General features: G+C 40.9%; 1 protein-coding gene across 1 annotated transcript in view; it reads left to right on the top strand.

Annotated features, from left to right (window-relative positions):
• The window catches only part of INADL (InaD-like (Drosophila)), a 472,039-nt gene that overhangs the window by 300,579 nt on the left and 147,414 nt on the right, over positions 1-24,046 (top strand). The window contains exons 29-30 of the mRNA XM_011941560.1: positions 377-468; positions 21,939-22,011. Of these exons, the coding sequence (XP_011796950.1) occupies positions 377-468; positions 21,939-22,011 (165 nt within the window). The remainder of the gene's footprint in view (positions 1-376; positions 469-21,938; positions 22,012-24,046) is intronic.

Raw genomic sequence — 24,046 nt, 5'->3', positions numbered from 1 at the left:
GCAGTGACTCACACCTGTAATCCCACCACTTTGGGAGGCCAAGGCAGTAGGATGGCTTGAGTTCAGGAGTTCAAGACTAGCCTGACCAACATGGAGAAACCCCGTCTCTACTAAAAATACAAAAATTAGCCAGGCATGGTGGTGCATGCTGGTAATTCCAGCTACCCAGGAGGCTGAGGCATGAGAATCACTTGGACCCAGAAGGCAGAGGTTGCAGTGAGCCAAGATCGCACCACTGCACTCCGGCCTGGATGACAGAGTGAGAGTGTCTCAAAAAAAACAAAAAAATCAGTAGACTTTATCATTTAATTCCAAGTATATACGTATATACTTGTAGACATGTATAATTTAGTACATTGTATTTTTTCCCAAACAGATAAACAATCAGATTCTGTATGGAAGAAGTCACCAAAATGCATCTGCCATTATTAAGACTGCCCCGTCAAAGGTCAAGCTGGTTTTCATCAGGTAAGATTGCTAGATCTGGTTTTGCAAAATCAAAGACCTCTTCTGAAGATGTTATTAATGTAAGACTGTGTCATCTTTGATTTGTCTAGTGAAATCACTGTTCCTTCTAAAAACATATATTCCTTTTGTAACTGTCACTTCAAGAAAAGTATTGCAGGGCACGGTGGCTCACGCCTGTAATCCCAGCACTTTGGGAGGCCGAGGCGGGCGGATCACAAGGTCAGGAGATCGAGACCATCCTGGCTAATGTAGTGGAACCCCGTCTCTACTGAAAATACAAAAAATTAGCCGGGCGTGGTGGTAGCGGGCACCTGTAGTCCCCGCTACTCGGGAGGCTGAGGCAGGAGAATGGCGTGAGCCCGGGAGGCAGAGCTTGCAGTGAGCCAAGACTGCGCCACTGCACTCCAGCCTGGGTGACAGTGAGACTCTTGTCTCAAAAAAATAAAAAAGAAAAGAAAAGTACTGATTGTTTTGATTATGAAGTTTTCTTACTTGCTTATATTTCACAGGATAGAATCGGTAGCTGAGGCTAGTATTTATATTTCAGTTATAAAACATTCTTCCCTTTCTGGATCCATTTATCCTGTATATAAATATAATGAGACATGCTAACTTCTCTTCCTGTCACTATTATTTGGTACATTTGCTGAATCATTAATGTCTTCATTGAAGAATAAACAAGAAAATAGAACTGAGGACATTTTTAGGAGCTTCCTTGTAAGAGTGCTGGTGAGAAGCCCAGAATAGAGAAGATGTCAGCACTGCTGCCTAGAGTTGTATTGTGTGTTTGGGGCTTCACATTTACTCACACCTTCCCTGCAAGCTGATTGAGCCCTCATGGTACAAGTAAATCAGAATTAGGGATCTGACTGTTTGTAGCCAACATTGCCACATCAGCAGTAGAAATGAGGTTGTTTGATTCTCTTTATTGGACTGAAATGACAAGTAAATCTGAATTATTTTTAGGTCATGTACCTAACCCTCTATGTTCACTGTAGCTCTGCTTCTTTTTCCTTCTGAGACTCAGGTATCATCTGTAAAATGGGATAATACAGCACCTCCCGCATTCATTGTGATATTTCAGAAATTGAAAATGCTCAATACAATATCTAGCATAGAGTAAGGGGTGAAAGAATGTTAGCTGCTATTTTAGGATGATGACAATCATTATTATTCTTCCCTTTCTTGTTAGTTACCAGCAGTAAGATCTGTCCGTTCCCAGGGACCATTGGGATTAGGAGGTGGTTTTATTCTCAGCATGGGCACTAATGTGATTGAAATATTCCTTTCCACTTCCACTTTGCTCCTAAGGAAATCCTGCATTAGGACCAGGCACGGTGGCTCACATCTGTAATCCCAGCACTTTGGGAGGATCACCTGAGGTTAGGAGTTTGAGACCAGACTGGCCAACACAGTGAAACCTGTCTCTACTGAAAAATACAAAAAATTAGCCAGGTGTGATGGCACACAGCTCTACTCCCAGCTACTCGGGAGGCTAAGGCAGGAGAATTGCTTGAACCCAGGAGGCAGAGGCTTCAATGAGCTGAGATCGCACCATGCACTCCAGCCTGGACGACAGAGAAAGACTCTATCTCAAATAAAAAAGATCAGGCATGGTGGCTCATGTCTGTAATCCCAGCACTTTGGGAGGCTGAGGCGGGCAGATCACGATGTCAGGAGTTCGAGATCAGCCTGGCCAAGCCAACATGGTGAAACCCTGTCTCTACTAAAAATACAAAAATTAGCCGGGCGTGGTGGCGCACATCTGTAATCCCAGCTACTCAGGAGGCTGAGGCAGGAGAATTCCTTCTTGAACTCAGGAGGCAGAGGTTTCAGTGAGCCGAGATCACACCACTGCACTCCCACCTGGTTGACAGAGCGAGACTCTGTCTCAAAAAAAAAAAAGGAAATCCTCTATTAGCATCCTTTTCTCCCATCTAGTGGCACTTTCTGGCTTTCTAGTTTTTTACTCTATTTTCAGAGAGTGAAAGCTTCCTCCATCACGTATATCTTTGTATGTTAAGATGAGCCCTTTATCCTTACTCTCCTTTGACATCCTCTGTTAGACACCAGTCTCCTTTTTGGTTTTCTTGTCCTTTCTTTTGGCAAAGGTTATAAAATTAGAGTTACTTGATTTTAAAAAAATTTGAGTAGACTTTGAAGAGAGGTCAGCACTCAAGAGATTCAGATGTTGTTCATTAAGAGAAGTCCACAAAAGTAGTGTGTTTAGACTTGAAAACTTTGCATAAAGTTGTGTGGGGGCCGGGTGCAGTGACTCACACCTGTAATCCCACCACTTTGGGAGGCCAAGGCAGTAGGATGGCTTGAGTTCAGGAGTTTAAGACTGGCCTGGGCAACATAGTGAGACCCAATCTGTGCAAAAGTAAAAAAATTAGCCACGTGTGGTGGCATGTGGCCTGTAGTCCCGGCTACTTGGGAGGCTGAGGCAGGAGCATCGCTTGAGCCAAGGAGGTTGAGACTGCAGTGAGCCATGATCACGCCACTGCACTTCAGCTTGGGTGACAGCAAGACCTTGTCTCAAAAAAAAAAAAAACTAAAAAAAAAAACACCACACTATGTGGCTAGTACATGAGAAGATGTATGTAGCACTTAACAGGGTTAGCATCTGCACATGGTATTTAGTACATAGTGATGGCTGCTACCACAAGAGCTGTTATCAACATTACTTACCTCTTCAGCACATGTGGGGCTTTTATTACCCACATGGGCTGTGCAATTTTAAAAAGAGCAAAAAGAAAATTGAATAGAGTCCAAAGGAAATAGTTTAATGCAATTATGTAGTTGGGAAATAAAACCCTCCTCCTTCAATAAAGAAAGGTTAAATGATTTGAAATAATTTAGAAGACAGAAGAGAAACCTGAATAGAATTTTAATCATAGTAGTAAAGCTCCATCAATGTAGAGTCTGATTATTTCAATTTTGATCATTGAACAGAACAAAATCAAGAAAAGAATTTGTTGAGTAAATCAATGGTATACACAAAATTAAGGATGCTAGTGAATGCTTATTTACTGGAAGTGATTTTAAGCAATTTAGAAGTATCAATGTACATTTAAAATCTGTAATCTAATTCTTAGTCCATTCGGGCTGCTATAACAAAATACCCGAGTGTCTTATAAAGAACAGAAATTCATTTATTTATTTATTTATTTTGAGACAGAGTCTTGCTTTGTCACCCAGGCTGGAGTGCAGTGGTGCGATCTTGGCACACTGCAGCCACTGCCTCCCAGGCTCAAACAGTTCTCATGCCTCAGTCTCCCGAGTAGCTGGGACTACAGGTGTGTACCACCAGGCCCGGCTAATTTTTTTTGTATTTTAGTAGAGATGGGGTTTCACTGTGTTGGCCAGGCTGGTCTCAAACTCCTGGCCTCAATGGTCTGCCCACCTCAACCTCCCAAAGTGCTGGCATCACAGATGTGAGCCACTGGGCCTGGCCCAGAAGTTTATTTCTCACGGTTTTGGGGGCTACAACGTGCGAGATCACGGCTCTAGCAGATTTGGTGTCTGGGAGAGGGCCCACTTCCTCTTTCATAGATCTATTCCGTGTATCCTCACGTAACAGGAGGGGCTCCCTTGAGCCTACTTTGTAAGGCAGTAATCCCACCATGAGGGCCCCACTCTCATGACGTAAACACCTTCTAAAAGGCCCTGCCTATTAATACCTTCATGCTGGTGATTCAGTTTCAACATATGAATTTTGAGGGGACACAAACATTCAGACTGTAGCATGAACCTTTCCTGCATGGTCTTTCAATTACAGTGTGTAGCATATAACCAGTGTTCAGAAAGCTTTGTTGAATGAATTTCCTTTTTGCTCCTACTAAGCAGTTCTAGGTTACTTATTGTCCAAAGGCAACAATTACAGTAAGTTCATTGTTGTTATTTTGTGGATTAAAAAATCTATATTTCTGTAACTCAGTATTTTACAAAATTCCTCATACCTCAGCCCCTCTTCCCAGTACTTTCCCAAATTAGCTAAGTTTTTTTATGTCTTCTTTAATAGGGAGAAAAAATGTATAGGAGTGATTCTGAATAATTATTTATTATAAGAGTCCTGATTTTGCCTGTTTTAGAATCAAATCCTGAAGAAGTTAAAATTCGCTTCATTATCAAATTTCCAAAAGTTAACACTTAAATCATCTCAGCACCACAGATGCGATTTTGCTTGTCTTTTGAACTCTGCATAGCTTGTACTGTGTTATAATGTAACTTTGAAAACTAGTTTTTATAAATTGTATTTCTTTACAATTTGCACTTCTATTTGGCAAAATTTCCTTCCTTAGTTGAAATTATTCTCTGTGCTTTTCCATTATACAGAAAATTTTGGCTTTTATACCTTGGCAACTGTTTTTCAAATTTATTGACAATTGAGATGAAAATGGGAACTGGCCACAGGTTTTAGAGAATGATTAGCAGTAATCACAGAAAGCTATTAAAATATGCTGCAAGCAACATTTTAATTAACTAAGGCCTTTAGTCTATAGTAATGTACATTTTGTGATCAGGTCCTTGTCATATTCTTTTAACACTTGTATTTATTCATATACTAATTCATCTGTAATTGGCAAGGGCTCTGTGGGTCATTAGCACAAATTAGCAAGTTGCAGCTCTTTATACATGACTTACATAATCACTTTTTCCCTTTTCCTTTTCACATCATTAGATTTTGGACAATCCTGGAAATTGTACTCTAAACATATGGTCTCTGATACACTAAATTATTCAACTCTGTATCATCCAGATGCGTATTACAATCTGGGTGCTTGCTGTGCACTCTACATTCAGTTCTGTGGGTGTTCGTGTTTGGCATTCTCCCCTTCATGTGAGCACACCAATTTAAGTACAGGAGGAGAACCGTATTAACACAATGAATTAATTGCTGTATTTGGCAGTGCAGGGATCCAAAAAGATTAATGATCTTGCCTGCAGCTCTTGTCATACCTTCCCCCACTATCAAAACTTGAATGTCATGTATAACAACTCACTCTCCCTTACTTAATTACATGTGGAAAATGTGTACTGTGTAAAAACTCCTGGGGCTAAAGGAAATGAGATGAAACTGAAATCCTTGGAAAGATTTAGTGCTAGCTGTCAAGCCCCACTGAGTAAAAGTGGACTCACCATGGGCTCCACCTTCCTGTATCGATTGAACATATGTCTTGCTTTTGTAATTAAAAATATAGTGTGGCTCGTTGTCCTCTGGCCATCTCCCTGAAAGACAATATTGCTTGAAGTTAATGTGAATGCCAGAGTCATCTTAAGGAGATGACCATCCGAAGAAACAACTTGGATGCCTATTTTAAAAATCCTTCTTGCCCGGGCATGGTGGCTCACACCTGTAATCCCAGCACTTAGGGAGGCCCAGGCGGGCGGATCATCTGAGGTCAGGAGTTCCAGACCAGCCTGGCCAACATGGTGAAACCCCGTCTCTACTAAAAATACAAAAATTAGCTGGGCATGGTGGTGGGTGCCAGTAATCACAGGTATTTGGGAGGCTGAGACAGGAGAATCACTTGAACCCAGGAGGTGGAGGTTGCAGTGAGCTGAGATCACGCATTGCATTCCAGCCTGGGCAAAAAGAGTGAATCTCCATCTCAAAAATCATAAAAATAAAAATCCTTCTTGTGCTCTTGATTCATTAGATCTAGTTTTGATAAATAGGAAAAAAGAATGCATGCATAAGCATGAGTTTAACTTTTGTAAAGAAACATTCAGCCGGGCGCGGTGGCTCAAGCCTGTAATCCCAGCACTTTGGGAGGCCGAGACGGGCGGATCACGAGGTTAGGAGATCAAGACCATCCTGGCTAACACGGTGAAACCCCGTCTCTACTAAAAATTACAAAGAACTAGCCGGGCGAGGTGGCGGGCGCCTGTAGTTCCAGCTACTCGGGAGGCTGAGGCAGGAGAATGGCGTGAACCCGGGAGGCGGAGCTTGCAGTGAGCTGAGATCCGGCCACTGCACTCCAGCCTGGGCGACAGAGCGAGACTCCGTGTCAAAAAAAAAAAAAAAAGAAAAGAAACATTCATTCATCTTTTCAGCAGGTGTTTACAGAACACCTATGTGTGTTATTGCGGTGGGGTTGGTGATGGAAAGAGCACAATTTCTGTCTGAAAGGAGGAAACAGAGAATAAACAATAGTCTAGTACATATCCAGTGATAAAAGTACTGTGATGCTGTAGGGACATATAGGAGATGCATCTGATGTAGTCTTTGGGGTCTGTGGGAAGATGTCACAGAGAAAGATGCTTAGGCTAAGACTCGAAGGATAAGTAAGCAAAGTCATAGGATGTGTAGAAACCCAAAGGTTCCACAACTGGGTACCCAATCAGAATACCTGGACATGTGCTTCTAGGAGAGAAGCAATCCTTCTTTAGGAAGGTATCATTGGGTAAGTATAGCTGTGTATGTCAATTGTTTTGAATTCTGTAAGGTAGCATGATGTCAGCTGCAGGTTTTTCAGAGATGGCTTTTATCATTTTGAGGTGTTCCTTCAGTGTGTAGTCTGTTGAGGGTTTTTATTATGAAGGTATGTTGGATTTTATCAAAAGCTTTTTCTGCATCTATTGAGATGATCATCATATGATTTTTGCTTTTGATTCTGTTTATGTGGTGAATCACATTTACTGATGTGTGTATGTTGAACCAGACTTGCATCTCAGGAATAAAGCCTACTTGGTGGTGGTAAGCTTTTTGATGTGCTGCTGAATTTGGTTTGCTAATATTTTGTTGATGATTTTTGCTTCTATGTTCATGAGGGATACTGGCTTGAAGTTTTCTTTTTTTGTTGCGTCTCTGCCAGATTTTGGTGTCAGCTGATGCTGGCTTCATAGAATGAGTTAGGGAGGTGCCCCTCCTCCTTGATTTTTTTGGAATAGTTTCAGTAGGATTGGTATCAGTTCTTCTTTGTATGTCTGGTAGAATTCAGTTGTGAATCCATCTGGTCCAGGGCTTTTTTTGGTTGGCAGGTTTTTTTTTTTTAATTACCAATCCAATTTCAGAAGTTGATATTGGTCTACTCAGTTTTACTCTTTCGTGGGCAGAATTGGTAATTTTTTCTTTGCTACTTCCATTCCTTAATATAATACCTGCATATATTCGCTTATGGGAATTATGCCTTTATTTGTTTCACCTCTTTTGGCACTCAGAGACAACTAATTGGGATGGTCATCAGGGATGATGTGAGCTTGCTTTTTTTCTTTCTTGCTGGTCAATATTTATACTATTTGCCCAGTGGAATTCCTGTTTCCTTGGGTAGACCCCCACTTCCCCACTTCCCACCTCCCAATACACACACACACACACACACACACACACACACACAGTGAAACAGTACATCTAGATACCTGTCTCCCTCTGTGGAAGCTGAAGGAGCCAGTTTTTTCTCTCACTGCCAAAGTGTGGCCAGCAGGTGGTCAATGTGTCTCACACTTGGGTAATATGATACTTTAGGCATAGAATTGGAAGCAAGCAATGTGAGTGATTTGATATGAATGATGTTTATTCATAGAGCCACAGTGCCCTGGCCAGACACTCCTGCTACATTGTTCTGTTTCCTACTTCTTTGTCCTCTGGAGGTCTCTTAGTTCCCGACTGTCCCAAGCCTGATCCTATAGCCTGTCAATTTTGTGAGAGCTCAGTATCCCTCCAGTAAATTCTCTTTTGCTTAAGTTGGCCCAAATTTATTTTTATTGCTTACTATCAAGGAATCTTAATGAACAGATAAGAAATAGTGCTATCTGAACAAATTATGGCAACCAGAGTGAGACGTTTGGTTTCCTCTGTGCATATTCCTGCCACTTGTAAACTTTTAGCCTTAGAATTCTGAGTTTTTCATCCTTCAGATGACTTTAGCAAAGCATAAGGCCTCTGAACAAGTCTCTACTGAGGATCTCCAGTATGACTCATTACCATTGCCAAACCATTGCTGCCTCTTGAAATGAGATTACCATGATTATCAAAGAGCAATCAGGCAGGATTTGTCCCAGTTTGTCCCTGAGGGTGGGGATCCCAGCACATGGCCTTATGGTGAGGGCTGCATATTAAGGTCTGTGTGTCTGAATGTTTGGAATTTGCCAGCCAGGAATAAGAGGGGAATGGGTGAGAGTATCTACTGTACTACCTTTTAGAAAGACTGTCTTGGAAGGCTGGGCGCAGTGGCTCACACCTGTAATCCCAGTACTTTGAGAGGCCAAGACGGGCTGATCACTTGAGGCCAGGAGTTCGAGACTGGCTTGGCCAACATGACAAAACCCTGTCTTTACTAAAAATGCCAAAAAATTAACTGGACATGGTGGCATGCGTCTGTAATGCCAGCTACTCAAGAGACGGAGGCAAGAGAATCACTTCAACCCAGGAGGCAGAGGTTGCAGTGAGCTGAGATAGTGCCACTGTACTCCAGCCCGGGTGACAGAGAGAGACTCTGTCTCAAAAAAAAAAAAAAGAAAAGAAAAGGACTCTCTTTGATAAACTTATTAGGCTAAGTCATCCGTTTCATCCAGTCCTAAGTTCCCCACATCAACTCTCCTGCCAGCCTGCACTGCCAAGTATTTTATGACCCACCTTTTCCTCTGCGCAACTGGCAACAATTATTTAGAACATGCCTGGGGCCTCCTGTGTAAAATGTGGGTCTAGATACTGCTTTCACCCGGCAGCCCTCCTTAGTGATTGACATTGTTTGAAGTGCCAAGTAAATAGAACTCATTATTCCACTGTCATTGGACTTTTATTTCCGATTCAGCATACTCAGCTATTTTGGTAGTTTCTTCTAATTGTGAATTGGAACTGTTTCCTCTGTTCATACAGTTAGGAGTATCTCCTGGAATCTTTTTGGAAAGGAATTTTCCTGTTGAGATAGAATGATTTGCTTTGTTTTGTACATGACTTCTGGCTCATTTACATGGAGCTTTCCTGGCTGAACGTTAATTCAGTGTCGTGTTCCAATACAGGAAGTATAGAGATTATTTTTCACTATCCTGAGATGGCTTAGACCACTAGATTTAGTCCAATCAGAAAGCAATATCCAGGCCTTGTTAGTTGTGTTGATGTGTTCATTTATTCAACATTCGTGTGTGTGTGTACGTGCACATGCACCTAAATGATGTGCCAGGCACTAGATTGTAGTTGTAATCATTTCAGAACGAGTTGCAATAAATAAAGTCAGCCTGCTCAACATCCAGGCTGAATTCAGGCACATAACTTCTGCTTTTGATAAAATGATATTTTGTTGGCATAAAATGAGATCCTATGGATTTGGTGAAAGGACGTTTCCAAGAGGCAGGCCCAGAGTACCCTGAAGACAATCATGATTTTAAGTGACATTCTAAATAATTCAAACGTATTTTCATCACACTTTCACTCTTTTTCTTGCTCAGTAATTTAAATTGTGATGAAATAAACAACACAAAATTTGACCACAGGACCCAGCAATTCTACTTGTGGAGTATGCATCCAAAATAATTGAAAGCTGGATCCGGAAGAGATATTTCTATATCCGTGTTCGTAGCAATATTATTTACTGTAGCCAAAAGGTGGAAGCAACTGAGTATAACATATAATTCAAAAGGTACCATCTTTACCATTTTAAATGCACAGTTCAGTGGCTTGAAGTACATTCACATTGTTGGGCAACCATCATCACCATCCATCTCCAGAATTATTTCATCTTCCCAAACTGAAACTCTGTATACATTCAACAATAACTCCCCATTCTTCCCTCCTCTCAGCCCCTGGCAGCCACCATTCTACTGTCTGTCTCTGAATTTGACTGTCCTAGGTACCTCACATAAGTGGACTCATGCAGTGTTTGTCCTTATGTGACTGGTATATTTCACTTAGCATGTATTTTCGATGTTCATTCATGTCACAGCATGTGCTAGAATTTCTTACCTTTTTAAGGCTGAATAATGTTCCATTTTATGTCTGTGCCATGTTTATTTGTCCACGCATCCATTGATAGGTACTTGGGTTGCTTCCACCTTTTGGTGGCTGTAAATAATGCTGCTATGAACACGGATATACAGATATCTCTTCCAGACCCTGCTTTCAATTATTTTGGATATATACCACACAAATGGAATTCCTGAGTCCTACAGTTAATCTATTTTTAATTTTCTGAGGAATCTCCATACTGTTTTCCATAGTTGCTGTACCATTTTACATCCCTACCAACAACGTACACAGGTTTTAATTTCTTCATAACCTTGCCAACATTCCTTTTTTTTGCTGGAGTGCAGTGGCCGGATCTCAGCTCACTGCAAGCTCCGCCTCCCGGGTTCCCGCCATTCTCCTGCCTCAGCCTCCAGAGTAGCTGGACTACAGGCGCCTGCCACCTCGCCCGGCTAGTTTTTTGTATTTTCAGTAGAGACGGGGTTTCACCGTGTTAGCCAGGATGGTCTCGAGCTCCTGACCTCGTGATCCGCCCGTCTCGGCCTCCCAAAGTGCTGGGATTACAGGGTTGAGCCACCGCGCCCGGCCAACATTCCTTTTTTTTGTTTGTTTTTTTGGATGGTATCCATCCTAATAAGTATGAGGTGGTATCTCATTGTGATTTTGATGTGCCTGATTTGCACTTCCCTGATGAATTAGTGATATTATCTTTTCATGTGCTTACTGACTTTTTGCGTGTTTTCTTTATAGAAATGTCTATTCAAGTCCCTTGCCCATTTTTTTAATGAGGTTGTTTGTTTTGCTCTTGTTGAATTATGGGAGTCTTTACATATTCTAGATATTAACCACTTGTCAGATATATGATTTGCAAATATTTTCTCCTATTTCGTAAGTTGCCTTTTCACTCTGTTGATTGTGTCCTTTGATATACATAAGGCTTTTATTTTGATGTCCAATTTGTCTATTTTTGTTGTTGCCTGCGCTTTTGGTGTTGTATTCAAGAAATTATTGTCAAATCCAGTGTCACAAAGCATTTCATCCGTATGTTTTCATCTAAGAGTCTTATACTTTTAGCTCTTATATTAAGCCCTTGATTCATTTTGAGTTTATTTTCATATATGGTGTAAAGGAAGGCTATGACTTCATTCTTTTTTTCCCCTCTCTTAGAGTTGAGGATCTATGTTGCTCAGGCTGGAGAGTAGTGGCTCTTCACAGGCATGATCATAATGCAATTTAGCCTCAAACTCCTGGGCTTAAGCCATCCTCCCATCTCAGCCTTTTGAATAGCTAGGATTACAGATGCACCCCATCTGTGTAACCTTCACCCAGAAGACTTCATTCTTTTACATGTAGATATCCAGTTTTTCCAGCACCATTTGTTGAAAAGATCATCCATTCCCCCACTGAATGGTCTTGGTGTTCTAGTTGAAAATCACTGAATTATATACAGGGTGGGTGTGGTGGCTCATGCCTGTCATCCCAGCACTTTGGGAGGCTGAGGTCGGAGGATTGCTTGAGCTCAGGAATTCAAGACCAGACTGGGCAACATAGCGAGACCTCATCTCTACTAAAATTCAAAAAGAAAATTAGCCCGGTGTGGTGGCACCCACCTGTGGTCCCAGCTACTTGGGAATCTGAGGTGTGAGGATTGCTCTAGCCTGGAAGGTCGAGGCTGCAGTGAGCCATGATCACGTCACCCATACTGCTGCCTGGACAACAGAGGGAGACTGTTTGAAAAAAAAAAAAAAACCAGAAATCTTAGCCTGCACCTGTAGTCCCAGCTACTCAGAAGGCTGAGGTAGGAGGTTCGCTTGAGCCTGGGAATTTGAGGCTTCAAGTGTTCAATGAGCTATGATCATGTCACTGCACTCCAGCCTGGGTGACAGAGTGAGATCCTGTCTCAAAATACATATATACATACATGTATACAAGCATTTATTTCTTGGCTGTCTGTCCTATTCTATAGGTTAATATGTCTATCTTTATGCCAGTACCACCCTATTTTGATTACCGTAGCTTTGCAGTAGGTTTGAACATCAAGGAAAGGTAAGACCTTCAACTTTTTCTTTTTCAAGATTGTTTTGGCTATTTGGGGTCCCTTGAAATTCCCTATGAATTTTAAGATGAAACACACTTTCTTGCTTTTAGAAGAGGTAGAAATGCTTCTTAGGAATATCTCATATCCTGATAAAGTTATGGCGTTCTACAAATATACACACACTGCCCGTTACATTAGATGTCTTATTTTTCATCATTCATAAATTGTCACCATGGACTTGTTGTGTTTCCCTGAAGCATAAGTATGTTCTCCTCATGACCACTAATTTTTATTTTGGCAACAATTTACAGTATTCTTTTCGAGTTTATATTAGAGTATCTCATATTTATCCTAAGGAATTAGTCGAGGGCTATCAAATAACATGTTAATGAAATCCCTTATTATAGTTTGAATTATGGTTACACCTTTGAGGCACAAAGAATAAATATGTTATATCAACAAATTGCTGTATATGACATATATGTGCATCCAAAAATACAGTGAAATGCTCTTAGAAGAATAGAATGAAGTTACTGAGACAAGCCACATAAGCAGTTTAGAGATTCAAAGTAGCAAGCGATTGCTGTTGGAGAAGTGGGTATAGCCAGAGTTAGTTAATATTTAATGCTAGCTAGGTAGACTTACATAGGAAAGAACTGAGTCCAAATGGCATCAGCAATTCACGATTTACTGAGCATCTCCTGTATGTCATATACTGTATAAAGTCATACAGTTAAGTAAGGAGTTCTCCAGCAACTACAAAGACATGCAAATAAGTAACTATACATCAGGCAAAACAAACATCCATAGAGGGAACTCATTGATGTTGGGTTATTTTCAGGCTCGGTTCCAGGGGGTAGTTTTCACAGTTGAGAGGGAGCAATTTGGATGGATTCAGATGCAGAGAAAGCAGAACAAGAAAACAAGTAGGGATACTGTTGTCATAGACCAGGCAACATGAAAAGGACATGAATTAGGATGGAAACTATGGGATTAAAAGAAAAAAGAAGAATAAAGCCTTTAGAGTCAAAGCATTAGACTCAGTGATGTTTTAAATTTTTTGATTGATGGCTCAGTGAATTAATAGTAACCGAGGACGTAGCACCTGGAAGTTTAAGCATTTGAGATTTAACATGACAAAGCCATAAAACATTAAATATTTACTTCTATTAGTGTGCTTTGGTGCTTTGACATTTACATTATCTCCTAACAGTTCTATTAATATTAGACATTATCCCAGTTTTAAAGCTTGAGAAACCAGGGTTTTATGTTGTTTCGTATCTTACTTTTATCTTATCAGTGATCGAATCCATACCTTTGCTTTGGTCTGTCTGTGCCTTTGCTTATATTCATTTCCAAGCTAACGTAGTTGTCTTGTACTACACATTATCATGGATTTATTTTTTTGTTGGAGTATAATTTATACTCAGTGCAATAGATTGTATGTCTTAAGTCTGTTGAGTTTTGATAATTGCATACACCTGTGTAACCTCCACACAAAACAAAAATATAGACTATTCATTCACCTCTGAAAGATTGCTGGTGTCCCTTTACAGTCAATCTCTCCTTCCCCCAAGAGCCATCTGCTTCCTGATTTCTGTCACTATAGGTTAGTTTCAACTGTTCTTAAACTTAATGTAAATAGAATCAAACAGCATTTATTCTTTTGTGTCTGGTTTCTTTCATTAACATAACATTTTTGAGATTTATCCATGTTATGTTTATTCCTTTAATCACAGAGTAATACTTCATTCTATGAATATATAAAAATTTGATGATCATTCTCCTGTTGGTGAACATTTGGGTTGTTTCCAGTTTTTGGTTACTATGAATAAGGTATAAATGTGACTTTTTAAAAAAGTATTATAGAATAAACTTGTATAGAGCATGTTAGACCCAGGGTAGACACAGTTATGCTTCAGTAACAAACAGCCCCAAAACTCATGGCTTCAGACAACAAAGAAATAAACAAAGGTTTATTTCTTTCTCATGTTACATACCCATCAGGGCCCAGTAAGGAGCCCTCTGTTCACCATGGTCATTCACGTAGCCAGGCAGCAGAGGTGCCTTCTCACCATTTGTTTCCATGATCACCAATGCAGAAAAAGGAAATGTAGCTAATCAAGCACTGGTTCACCTTTAAAGAGGAAGAAAAGCTGAAGCTAGAGGATTTATGAACAGCCCTAATAACTATCCCAGAATAGTACTGAGGAAATTACACTCCACTGTAATATTCACCACTATACCTGCCCCATCACACAAAATGAAATTTTAAAGCCTTTTATAGTCATTATATCTCTATAAGGGATGGGTAATATGTTAATAGATAAAACACCCAGAACCTACATATGAAATGTGGACAGACTGCAGTTGATACAGTGAGCAGACTTAGAACTGTGCATGTATTTTTACCCCAAGGAAATGTATTAAATAATTTAAAAAGTAATAGCCCAAAATTTAATAGCCTAGACCCACCTAGGGATCTTAACTTGCGTATATGAGAGAAGGAGACATCTGTGGCTCTGGATAGACTATTAAAATGGGAAACACTGTAGTATAGTATTTAAGAGTAGGTTTTGAAACCAGACTGCTGTTTTTGAACCTCAGCTCTGCTATTTATCAGCTTTGTGATTTATAAGCTGTGTGACTTTGGTCAGGTTGCTTAACCTTTCTGTAAAACCAAGAGAAAATGAAAAAAATAATTCTAACTAAGATGTAGACTTGTTATGAAGGTTAAATGAGTTAATGTATGTAAAGCATTTTGAACAGTGGTATCTGGTAAGCAGTCAAATGTTATGTTTCCAGTTATATTTCCGGTGACCATGTTTTCCAAATCAAAATTTGTGTCATGTATTAATTTTCTCTTGCCATGTAACAAATCACCCAAATTGAATGGCAGAAAACAATACCCGTTTATTGGCTCACAGTTGTGTAGGTCAGAATGCTGGCATGACAAGCCGTGGCTCAGTTCTCTGCCCAGGGTATTACTAAGCTCAAGTCAGGCATTGGCCAGGCTGAGGTCTTGTCTGGAGGCTTTGGGGAGAAAGTCGCTTCCAGGCTCATTCTCTATTTTCTTGCTGGTTCTCAGGTGGGGGCAGCTGTCAGCTCCTAGAGGTCCCCCACAGTCCTTGTCAGGAAGCCCCCTCCATCCTGAAGCAAGCAATGGTGCTTCCAATCTCTGACTTCCTGTCTGTGACCTCTGGGCATTCCACAAAGAGTTTAATCAGTTTAGAATTCATTTAAGTCAACCTACTAATTTAAGGCTTTAGGATACTGAGGTTCTAAGTGAAATCTCCAGATTTGAAGGGCTTTGCTTGTATGATTAGATCAGGCCCAAACTAATAATCTCCCTTTATCTTATAGTCAGCTATGACTTATCATATAATCTCATTATGGAAGTGAAATTTGTCTGTAAACTGGGGGCAGGAATCTTGGGAGACTTAGCTTTTTGTCTAACACAAGTTACATGATTTTTACCAATGTGAGTTTCATTTTTATAACAAAACAATTCAAATCAGGATCCAGAATGTGCGTTTTCCACAAATACAAATATATTCTACAAACAAGAAGCTGAATTAGAGGTATTCTTAGCATCCTTTTGGAGTAAAACTAAATTGAGATCCCTTGAGTAGTGTATTAGTCTGCTATGAAAATACTATCTGAGATTGGATAATTTATAAAGGAAAGAGATTTAACTGACTTACAGTTCAGCGTGGTTGGGGAGGCCTCAAGAAACTTATAATCACGGTGCAAGGGGAAGCAAAGCACCTTCTTCACAAGGCAGCAGGAGGGAGAATGAATGCAGGAGGAACTACCACACACTTTTTATAAAACCGTCAGCTCTCCTAAGAACTCACTCACTATTACAAGAACAGCATGGGGGAAATTGCCCCATGATTCAATTACCTCCACCTGGTCTGTCCTTTGACATGTGGGGATTTTGGGGACTACAATTCAAGATGAGATTTCGGGTGGGGACACAGCCAAACCAGATCACGTATTAATGCCACAATTGCAGTTGTTTGTTTACTTAGTTGTTTGTTCACAACTAAGTAAATGATGCTAATATCATCAAAGGCAAGAATCGTCTTTTATCCATTTTTAATCTATTTTATCCATTTTTGTGTACATAGCATAAATATTTGTTAAATAAAGACACGTATATATTCAAAATAAAATCAAAGCTATATAGTTGACTTTCAACCAATCAAAGTAACCACCAGCCAGCTTAAACTAAAAGGAGAATGTATTGTGAGAGTCCAGATGCCTCATGGACTCTTAGAAAAAGATCCATACAATAAGGCTCCAGAGATGGACCCAGGGAAGCTGTAGAGATATCGGCAAAAGGGAGTTCTGAACCCCTGTTTTTCCTTGAGCATTTCCATTGGTAGTATTGACATTGCACTCCTGATCTTTATATGTCTCTTCCAAATGTTAAGCCTCTGGGAGAGAGAATCTGATTGCCCCAAACTGAGGCAGATGTCTGCCCCCTTTATCCAGTCTGGTTGAGGGCAGGGCTATTAGTACCTAGTGTAGACATTATGGCCCATCCAAGGAATCACTGTGAGCTGGGTGGACACCCCAAGAAATGGCCCTTACATGTGGTAAATACTGATGGCTGGCTGACTACAGGCAGCACGGCCTCACTAACTCATGGAAACAGCTCAGAAAGTACAGGGTGGTTTCAGTAATTCTGGTTTCTTTTCCCTGTCTTATTAAGATCACTTTTGTTCAACAGACATTTACATCACAGTACACCTACTGCCTGCCAGGTGCCACACTACAAGCTGAGGATATGAAGTAATAAGATCTCATCCTTGTGCTCAGAGTGGGAGAAAAACCAGCACAAGTAATTTGAACAGAGCATAGCAAGTACAGCAATGAGGACACACATGCAGTGTTCCGTGCTCCGGAAAACAGGTCTCACCCTTATCTGTGGAAGAAGTCCATTATCTCTCTCCCAGCAGCTCTTAAAGATAATTATAAAAACACCCACAAACAATTACAGTTCCTGACTGTGTTCTCTTTGAGGCACTGGGGCCTAAGAAACTTAGGCTAATTATATGGAAAGGAAAGTTTCACCCGGCTTGATGGCTCACACTTGTAATCCCAGCACTTTGGGAGGCCGAGGCAGGCAGATCACTTGAGCCCAGGAGCTCGACCAGCCTGGCCAACATGGTGATACTCCAGCTCTACTGAAAATACCAAAATTAGCTGCACATGGTGGCACACGCCTGTAGTCCCAGCTACTCCGGTGGCTGAGGCATGACAGTTGCTTGAACCTGGGAGGTGGAGGCTGCAGTGAGCCGAGATTGCGCTGCTGCACTCCAGCCTGGGCGAGAGAGAGACTCTGTCTCAAAAAAAAAAAAAAGAAGTTTAATTATAAAGCAAACAGATTTCATTACTTATGAGAATCATAGGATATGAGGGCTCAAAGGTTCTCCAGATGTCATTCAGGCCCCACTGCTTGTCTGAAGTATAAATGCCTTCTCTCCTTTGGTTGCCCTTTTCCTACTTTTCTCTTGAAAATTGCAGCTATGTCAGCTCTCCATGGCTTGATGCTAAGGGATGTGACCACTTTATTAAGCGGATTATAAAGGATTATGAACTGTAACTTCTTATAGCAGCTTTCTTCTTTTCAGTGAGAGTAATTGTTGGTTTTCTATTATGTAAGGTTAAAAATATTTAATATGGACTTTAAAGGCCATTAAAGTCATACTAATTTGTGAAAAAATCATTAAATTGTAAAGGGATAACTTGGCCAATTTGAGCTAACTTGGTTCAGTTCATCATGATCTCTCAATAAGAATTCATGTACAGCCATATTTTTAATGCTGGTAACCTTTGAAAGAGATATGAAAAGTCATCTATTTAATTACTGCCAAGTATACTCTGCACTGTGAGTTCCAGATCTAGAGCAGACATGGCCTGTTAGCTTTCGGCCCTAAGCTGAGCTTTATTGTGTTGTTCAATGGGAGAGATTGAGTGGGAAACAGAATTACCACTGGGAAAATGTTGTTCTTTACCCACAAGTGACGGATTACTTTTTCTATATGTGAGCAAACTGCTGAGGAATGGATTGTACTCGCTGAAAAACAATAGCCAAGCCATCTCTTAACATAATAGTGTTTGCTCAAGACACCTGAAATGCAGTCAGAAAAAACAGAGATGTGCTTGATATGCTATGTCACTTTATAGTTGTAGTTTTTCTCCCATTTGCTTTGGTTTGGTTCATGCCTAGATAGTCTAAGAATCCAAGAAGCATAGAGCTTGAAATGGCACCTAGACTTCATGTTTTTATTTCTGCTGTGTTTCATTCCACAAAAAATTTAACCAATTTAGCATTCTTATAGTTAAGCTACTTACTTAAGGGATCTAGAAACTTAGACTCTGAGAAGTGATTTCCCCAAAGTCCCTCTGTTAGTTAGTGACTGGGCTGGAACTAAGACTCCTACCTTTCTGTCTCCTTGTTGAAGAGAGTTGTCCTTACATCCCACCCCAACCCATCCCACCATTCATTCATTTTTTTTTTTCAATGACTGTGTTAAGCACAAACACTTGCCAGGCACTATGTTACCCCTAGATAGTGTCGTAGGGAGCAGGATGGACATGAGTCCTGTCCTTGGAATGTTTCCCATCCAGAGAGAAATTCAGATTTGGAGCAAATGTGCACACAAATCAGTTAGGTAAAATACAAAAGAAACAGACCTATAACAGCAATCATTGTCGAGGGTGCTATGAGCATATTAAGAAGCCTGGGGCCGGGCGTGGTGGCTCAAGCCTGTAATCCCAGCACTTTGGGAGGCCGAGACGGGCGGATCACAAGGTCAGGAGATCGAGACCATCCTGGCTAACACGGTGAAACCCCGTCTCTACTAAAAAAACACAAAAATCTAGCCGGGCGAGGTGGCGGGCGCCTGTAGTCCCAGCTACTAGGAAGGCTGAGGCAGGAGAATGGCGTAAACCCGGGAGGCGGAGCTTGCAGTGAGCTGAGATCCCGCCACTGCACTTCAGCCTGGGCGACAGAGCCAGACTCTGTCTCAAAAAAAATAAAAAAATAAAAAAATAAAAAAATTAAAAAAAAAAAGAAGCCTGGAACGCTTGTTTTAGGAAATGACATTTATGATGAGCTATGAAGAAGAAATAGGAGTAAATCAGCCAAAGTATTTGTCAAGCAGAGCAGAAGATAGTAGGGTAAGAGAAGACCCTGAGGTGGGTAGATCTTGGCTCAGCTAAGAAGTGGAAAGAAAGTCTGTGCAGCTGGACTGGGGCATAAGTGAGCAAGGGGAAGAAGCACTAGAGGGGGCCAGAGATGGGGGCTGGGACCTCTGAGCTTCCTTATCGACTTTGAGCTTGATCCTAAGTGCATTAAGAAGCCATAAGAAGGGGTTAGAAATGTGATCAGTTTTATGTGTTAGAATCATAATAACTTTGCAGAGTGGAGAATGGGTTGGAGAGAGGATATAACTGAGTCGCTCTTACATGCAGGTGAGAAATGATGATGGCTTATAGATAGGATAGGATGGAAAGAAGTGGAGAGATCCAAGATACGTGTTGAAGGTAAAATCCATGAGACTTGCTGGTTGGAAGTACAGTTGAGGGAAGAGAATTTTCAAGAATGACCCCTGGTTCCTGGTTGAACAACTGGACAGATGTTGTTGACATTTACTCTGGTGAAGAGAATTGGCTGTGGAACCATATGGTGACTAAGTGAGATAAAAAAGCTTGGCCGGGCGCGGTGGCTCAAGCCTGTAATCCCAGCACTTTGGGAGGCCGAGACGGGCGGATCACGAGGTCAGGAGATCGAGACCATCCTGGCTAACACGGTGAAACCCCGTCTCTACTAAAAAAACACAAAAATCTAGCCGGGCGAGGTGGCGGGCGCCTGTAGTCCCAGCTACTCGGGAGGCTGAGGCAGGAGAATGGCGTAAACCCGGGAGGCGGAGCTTGCAGTGAGCTGAGATCTGGCCACTGAACTCCAGTCCGGTCGCCAGAGGGAGCCAAAAAAAAAAAAAAAAAAAAAAAAAGCTCTATTTTATTTGAGATGCTTGTAAGACATCTAGTGGAGATATAAAGCAAGAGTTGGGTACACAGGTCCTAGTCCTAAGCTCAAAAGATTTGGGCTAAATATGTGAATTTGGAAGACAACGATATATAGAATAGTCTTTGAATTTAAGGGAAGGGAATAATTCACCTAGTTAGAGGTCATTGAACTCACATTGGAGGGGAAGGATGGGTGGGGTATAAATTAAATAAAGAATGCAAAAATTAGCCGGGTGTGGTGGTGCATGCCTGTAATCCCAGCTACTCCAGAGGCTGAGGCAGGAGAATCGACTGAACCCAGGAGGTGGAGGCTGAGTGAGCCGAGATTGTGCCGTTGCACTCCAGCCTAGGTGACAGAGTAAGACTCCATCTCAAAAAAAAAAAGAAGAAGAAAGGAAGGAAGGGAGGGAGGGAGGAAAGGGAAGAAAAAAGAGAAAGAAAGGCATTTCAAGAAAAGGCAGTGACATAATTAAATCACCAAGGGAAGAATGGTCTCATAATCCAATTGGTGAAAACTAAAGCATACAGTGGGGATTGGATTTTGAATGCCCTCCCAAGTCAGGCAGTAGCTGTTCTATATACATGGGTCATATGGAGAGAAATCTGTGAACAGTCTAAGAACTTTACATATCAGCAGGAAGTGTTTTTTGTGAGCTTCCTTGGTTTATATTGTGAAACATAAAAGCAAACTTCACATAAATCTTGAGATAATTATGTTGGTTGTGCATCATAATGGATATAATGACTATAAAGGATAGTCATTATCTCCCACAGACCACTGCCAACCATTTGCTAGTAATGTGGTGGAAATAGGTCCAAATAATCAGAACCAGTATTGTAGGAGTTGTATGCCTGTCACCCTGGTGATGAGGTTTCAGCTGCCATCTACTCTACTCCATTGGGATGAGGAGGAGGAGAATTCACCTAACCACAAAGCATTTTCTGTTTGGAGCTCTGCCCTCCCCATCAATCACTCCTCCTCATACTCCACCTTGCAGGCCTATTGTAGACACCCCATCATCCTTCATATGCAAAACAAAGTTAGAAGCCAAGTGAGGAGGCTGGGATCCTTTCCAGTTCAAAGAACAAAATGCTGCAGACATTAATGGGGCCTAAAGGTTGCACATGGCCATTTGAAAAATTTATACTCCACAGTGCTGAAAGAGCCAAAGCCTTTCCAAACTTATCCTCTGCAGCACCTGACTTACTAAATGGGATTTGAGTAACTCCTAGCATCATCACTCTTTGCCACTAATAATTGCATCTTAGTATCCCTTGAGCAGTACATCTTTTTTTGTGCATAGTAACTTTGCATGGTTGGAAGCTATATATATGGAAGCTATATATATTTATATATATATTTATTTAATTCTATGATGCTGTGTGTGCATTTTCAACTGAGAACTTAGGAAGTATTTATAATTTGAGCCAGGAACTTAGCATTTACTGTGTACTGATTCTGCCTATTTTAATATTTCACAGAAACGAGGATGCAGTCAATCAGATGGCCGTTACTCCCTTTCCAGTGCCATCAAGTTCTCCATCTTCTATTGAGGTAAGGTTGTTTCTAATTAGCTCTTAGTATATTAGATGGGTTTGTCATTAGCATTTTCCCCAAATCTGACATTTTTGATATTCATTATTTGATATTCCAAACTCATGGAAAATTTCCCTGACCAAAGTAGAAAGTATTGAGGTATTGATTATAAAGTAATTTTTTAGTAAATATATTAGAACCTAACCATATAAGTATTACCTTCCTCAGAGTTGCTCAAGGTCTCCTCTAAATATATAATTTTGTTCTAACTGGGCATTTCAGAATTTACAAGAAAATTCTCTTTGTTTATGACTGAATTGTACCCCTTTCTTTATGGTTTTGAAATACTTTAATACCTGTGACCAAGGTGCCTTTAAATAATTACTTTCATCTGTGAATGGAGAAATTACTAGTATAACAAGATTACTGTAATACTGGTCAGCTTCTGGAGTAGATAGAACTGTGTAATCAGTTTGTCTCCCCAGCTGAGGGAATATTCCTTCTCTTCTCATTTTATATTTATTGAATTATTTTTTAACTCCAAGAAGAAATACATACTTATTGTTACTAATTAAATAGTGCAGGGTTATTCAAAGAAATCTTAATTTTTCTTTCACTACCTCCCTAAGGAAGTTAATGTTCACTATTCAGTATCTTTTCATACTTTTTCCTTTGTTTCTACAGTAACCATAAATAGCTATATATAGTGTCCCTTTTAATAAAAATGTGATTGTGCAATACACATTATTTTTATTCTTTCAACAAGTGTTCAGGGTTCTGGGCTGGGGTGGACCGTGGGTGGGATGGAGGCGACCTTGGAGCAGCGCTTAGAAGATATAATGAAGACTCCCTCCATTGTTGGAGTCCTGTGCCCAGATTCACAAGGACTTAATCTGGGTTGCCATGGGACCCTGTCCGATGAGCATGCTGGAGTGATATCTATTCTAGCCCAGCAAGCAGCGAAGCTAACCTCTGACCCCACTGATATTCCTTTGGTGTGTCCAGCATCAGATAATGGAACATTATGATCCAGAAGCATGATGGCTTCACAGTGGCGGTACACAAAATGGCCCTTTGATGGCTCCTATCTGTTGTTCAGCAGCCTGTCATAGGAACTCCATCCCACCTATATGAATTATCTTGTAGAACTACTAAAGTTCCAGTAGTTAGGCCATTCATTTAATGTGCAATGGGCACTTTTCTATTTACATAAGAGTAAATTGCTTTTTAACACTATGGACTGACCTATCAAGCTATTAGTAAGAAAGGATCGGCCGGGCGCGGTGGCTCAAGCCTGTAATCCCAGCACTTTGGGAGGCCGAGACGAGCGGATCACGAGGTCAGGACATCGAGACCATCCTGGCTAACACGGTGAAACCCCGTCTCTACTAAACTAGCCGGGCGAGGTAGCGGGCGCCTGTAGTCCCAGTTACTAGGGAGGCTGAGGCAGGAGAATGGCGTGAATCTGGGAGGCGGAGCTTGCAGTGAGCTGAGATCCGGCCACTGCACTCCAGCCCGGGCGACAGAGCGAGACTCCGTCTCAAAAAAAAAAAAAAAGAAAGGATCATGTTTTGAAGCAGCCGGTCCAGGTCACTTTGTATATAGAAGTTTGCTGTATTCAATAAATCTATTTGGAGGGGGAAAAAACACACGAAAAACAAGTGTTCAATGAGTGCGTATTATTTGTTAAGCACTCTTTTGGGCATTAGAGGTCTAGGTGTGAATAAAACAGATGAGGCTTCCTACCAATTTGTTATCTTTCTTTCTTCATGATTGAAGACACAAAGATACAAATTAAGAAATAAATAAACCAAAAGAATTATCATATAGTAGTCAGTGCCTTGGAGAGAATTAAAGTGGGGAATGTGACCACTTTGCTGAGTTACAGAGAAGGCCACTTGTGCAGCCGAAACACAGGTTATCAAGAAGGGAGTCTGGTATAAGGAAGGTGATTTATTCCAAAGCTAGCTTTGGGGAAGGAGTACAGGCTTCCTCCTTTAAGGGTAACTGCTTCGCTTTTGGAGCAGAAAGCTGGCACTTTTAAAAGGCAGAG

This window comes from Colobus angolensis, unplaced genomic scaffold, assembly GCF_000951035.1.
Source record: "Colobus angolensis palliatus isolate OR3802 unplaced genomic scaffold, Cang.pa_1.0 Scaffold102, whole genome shotgun sequence".
Classification (NCBI taxonomy): domain Eukaryota; kingdom Metazoa; phylum Chordata; class Mammalia; order Primates; family Cercopithecidae; genus Colobus; species Colobus angolensis.
This window is presented reverse-complemented; position numbering and strand designations above follow the sequence as displayed.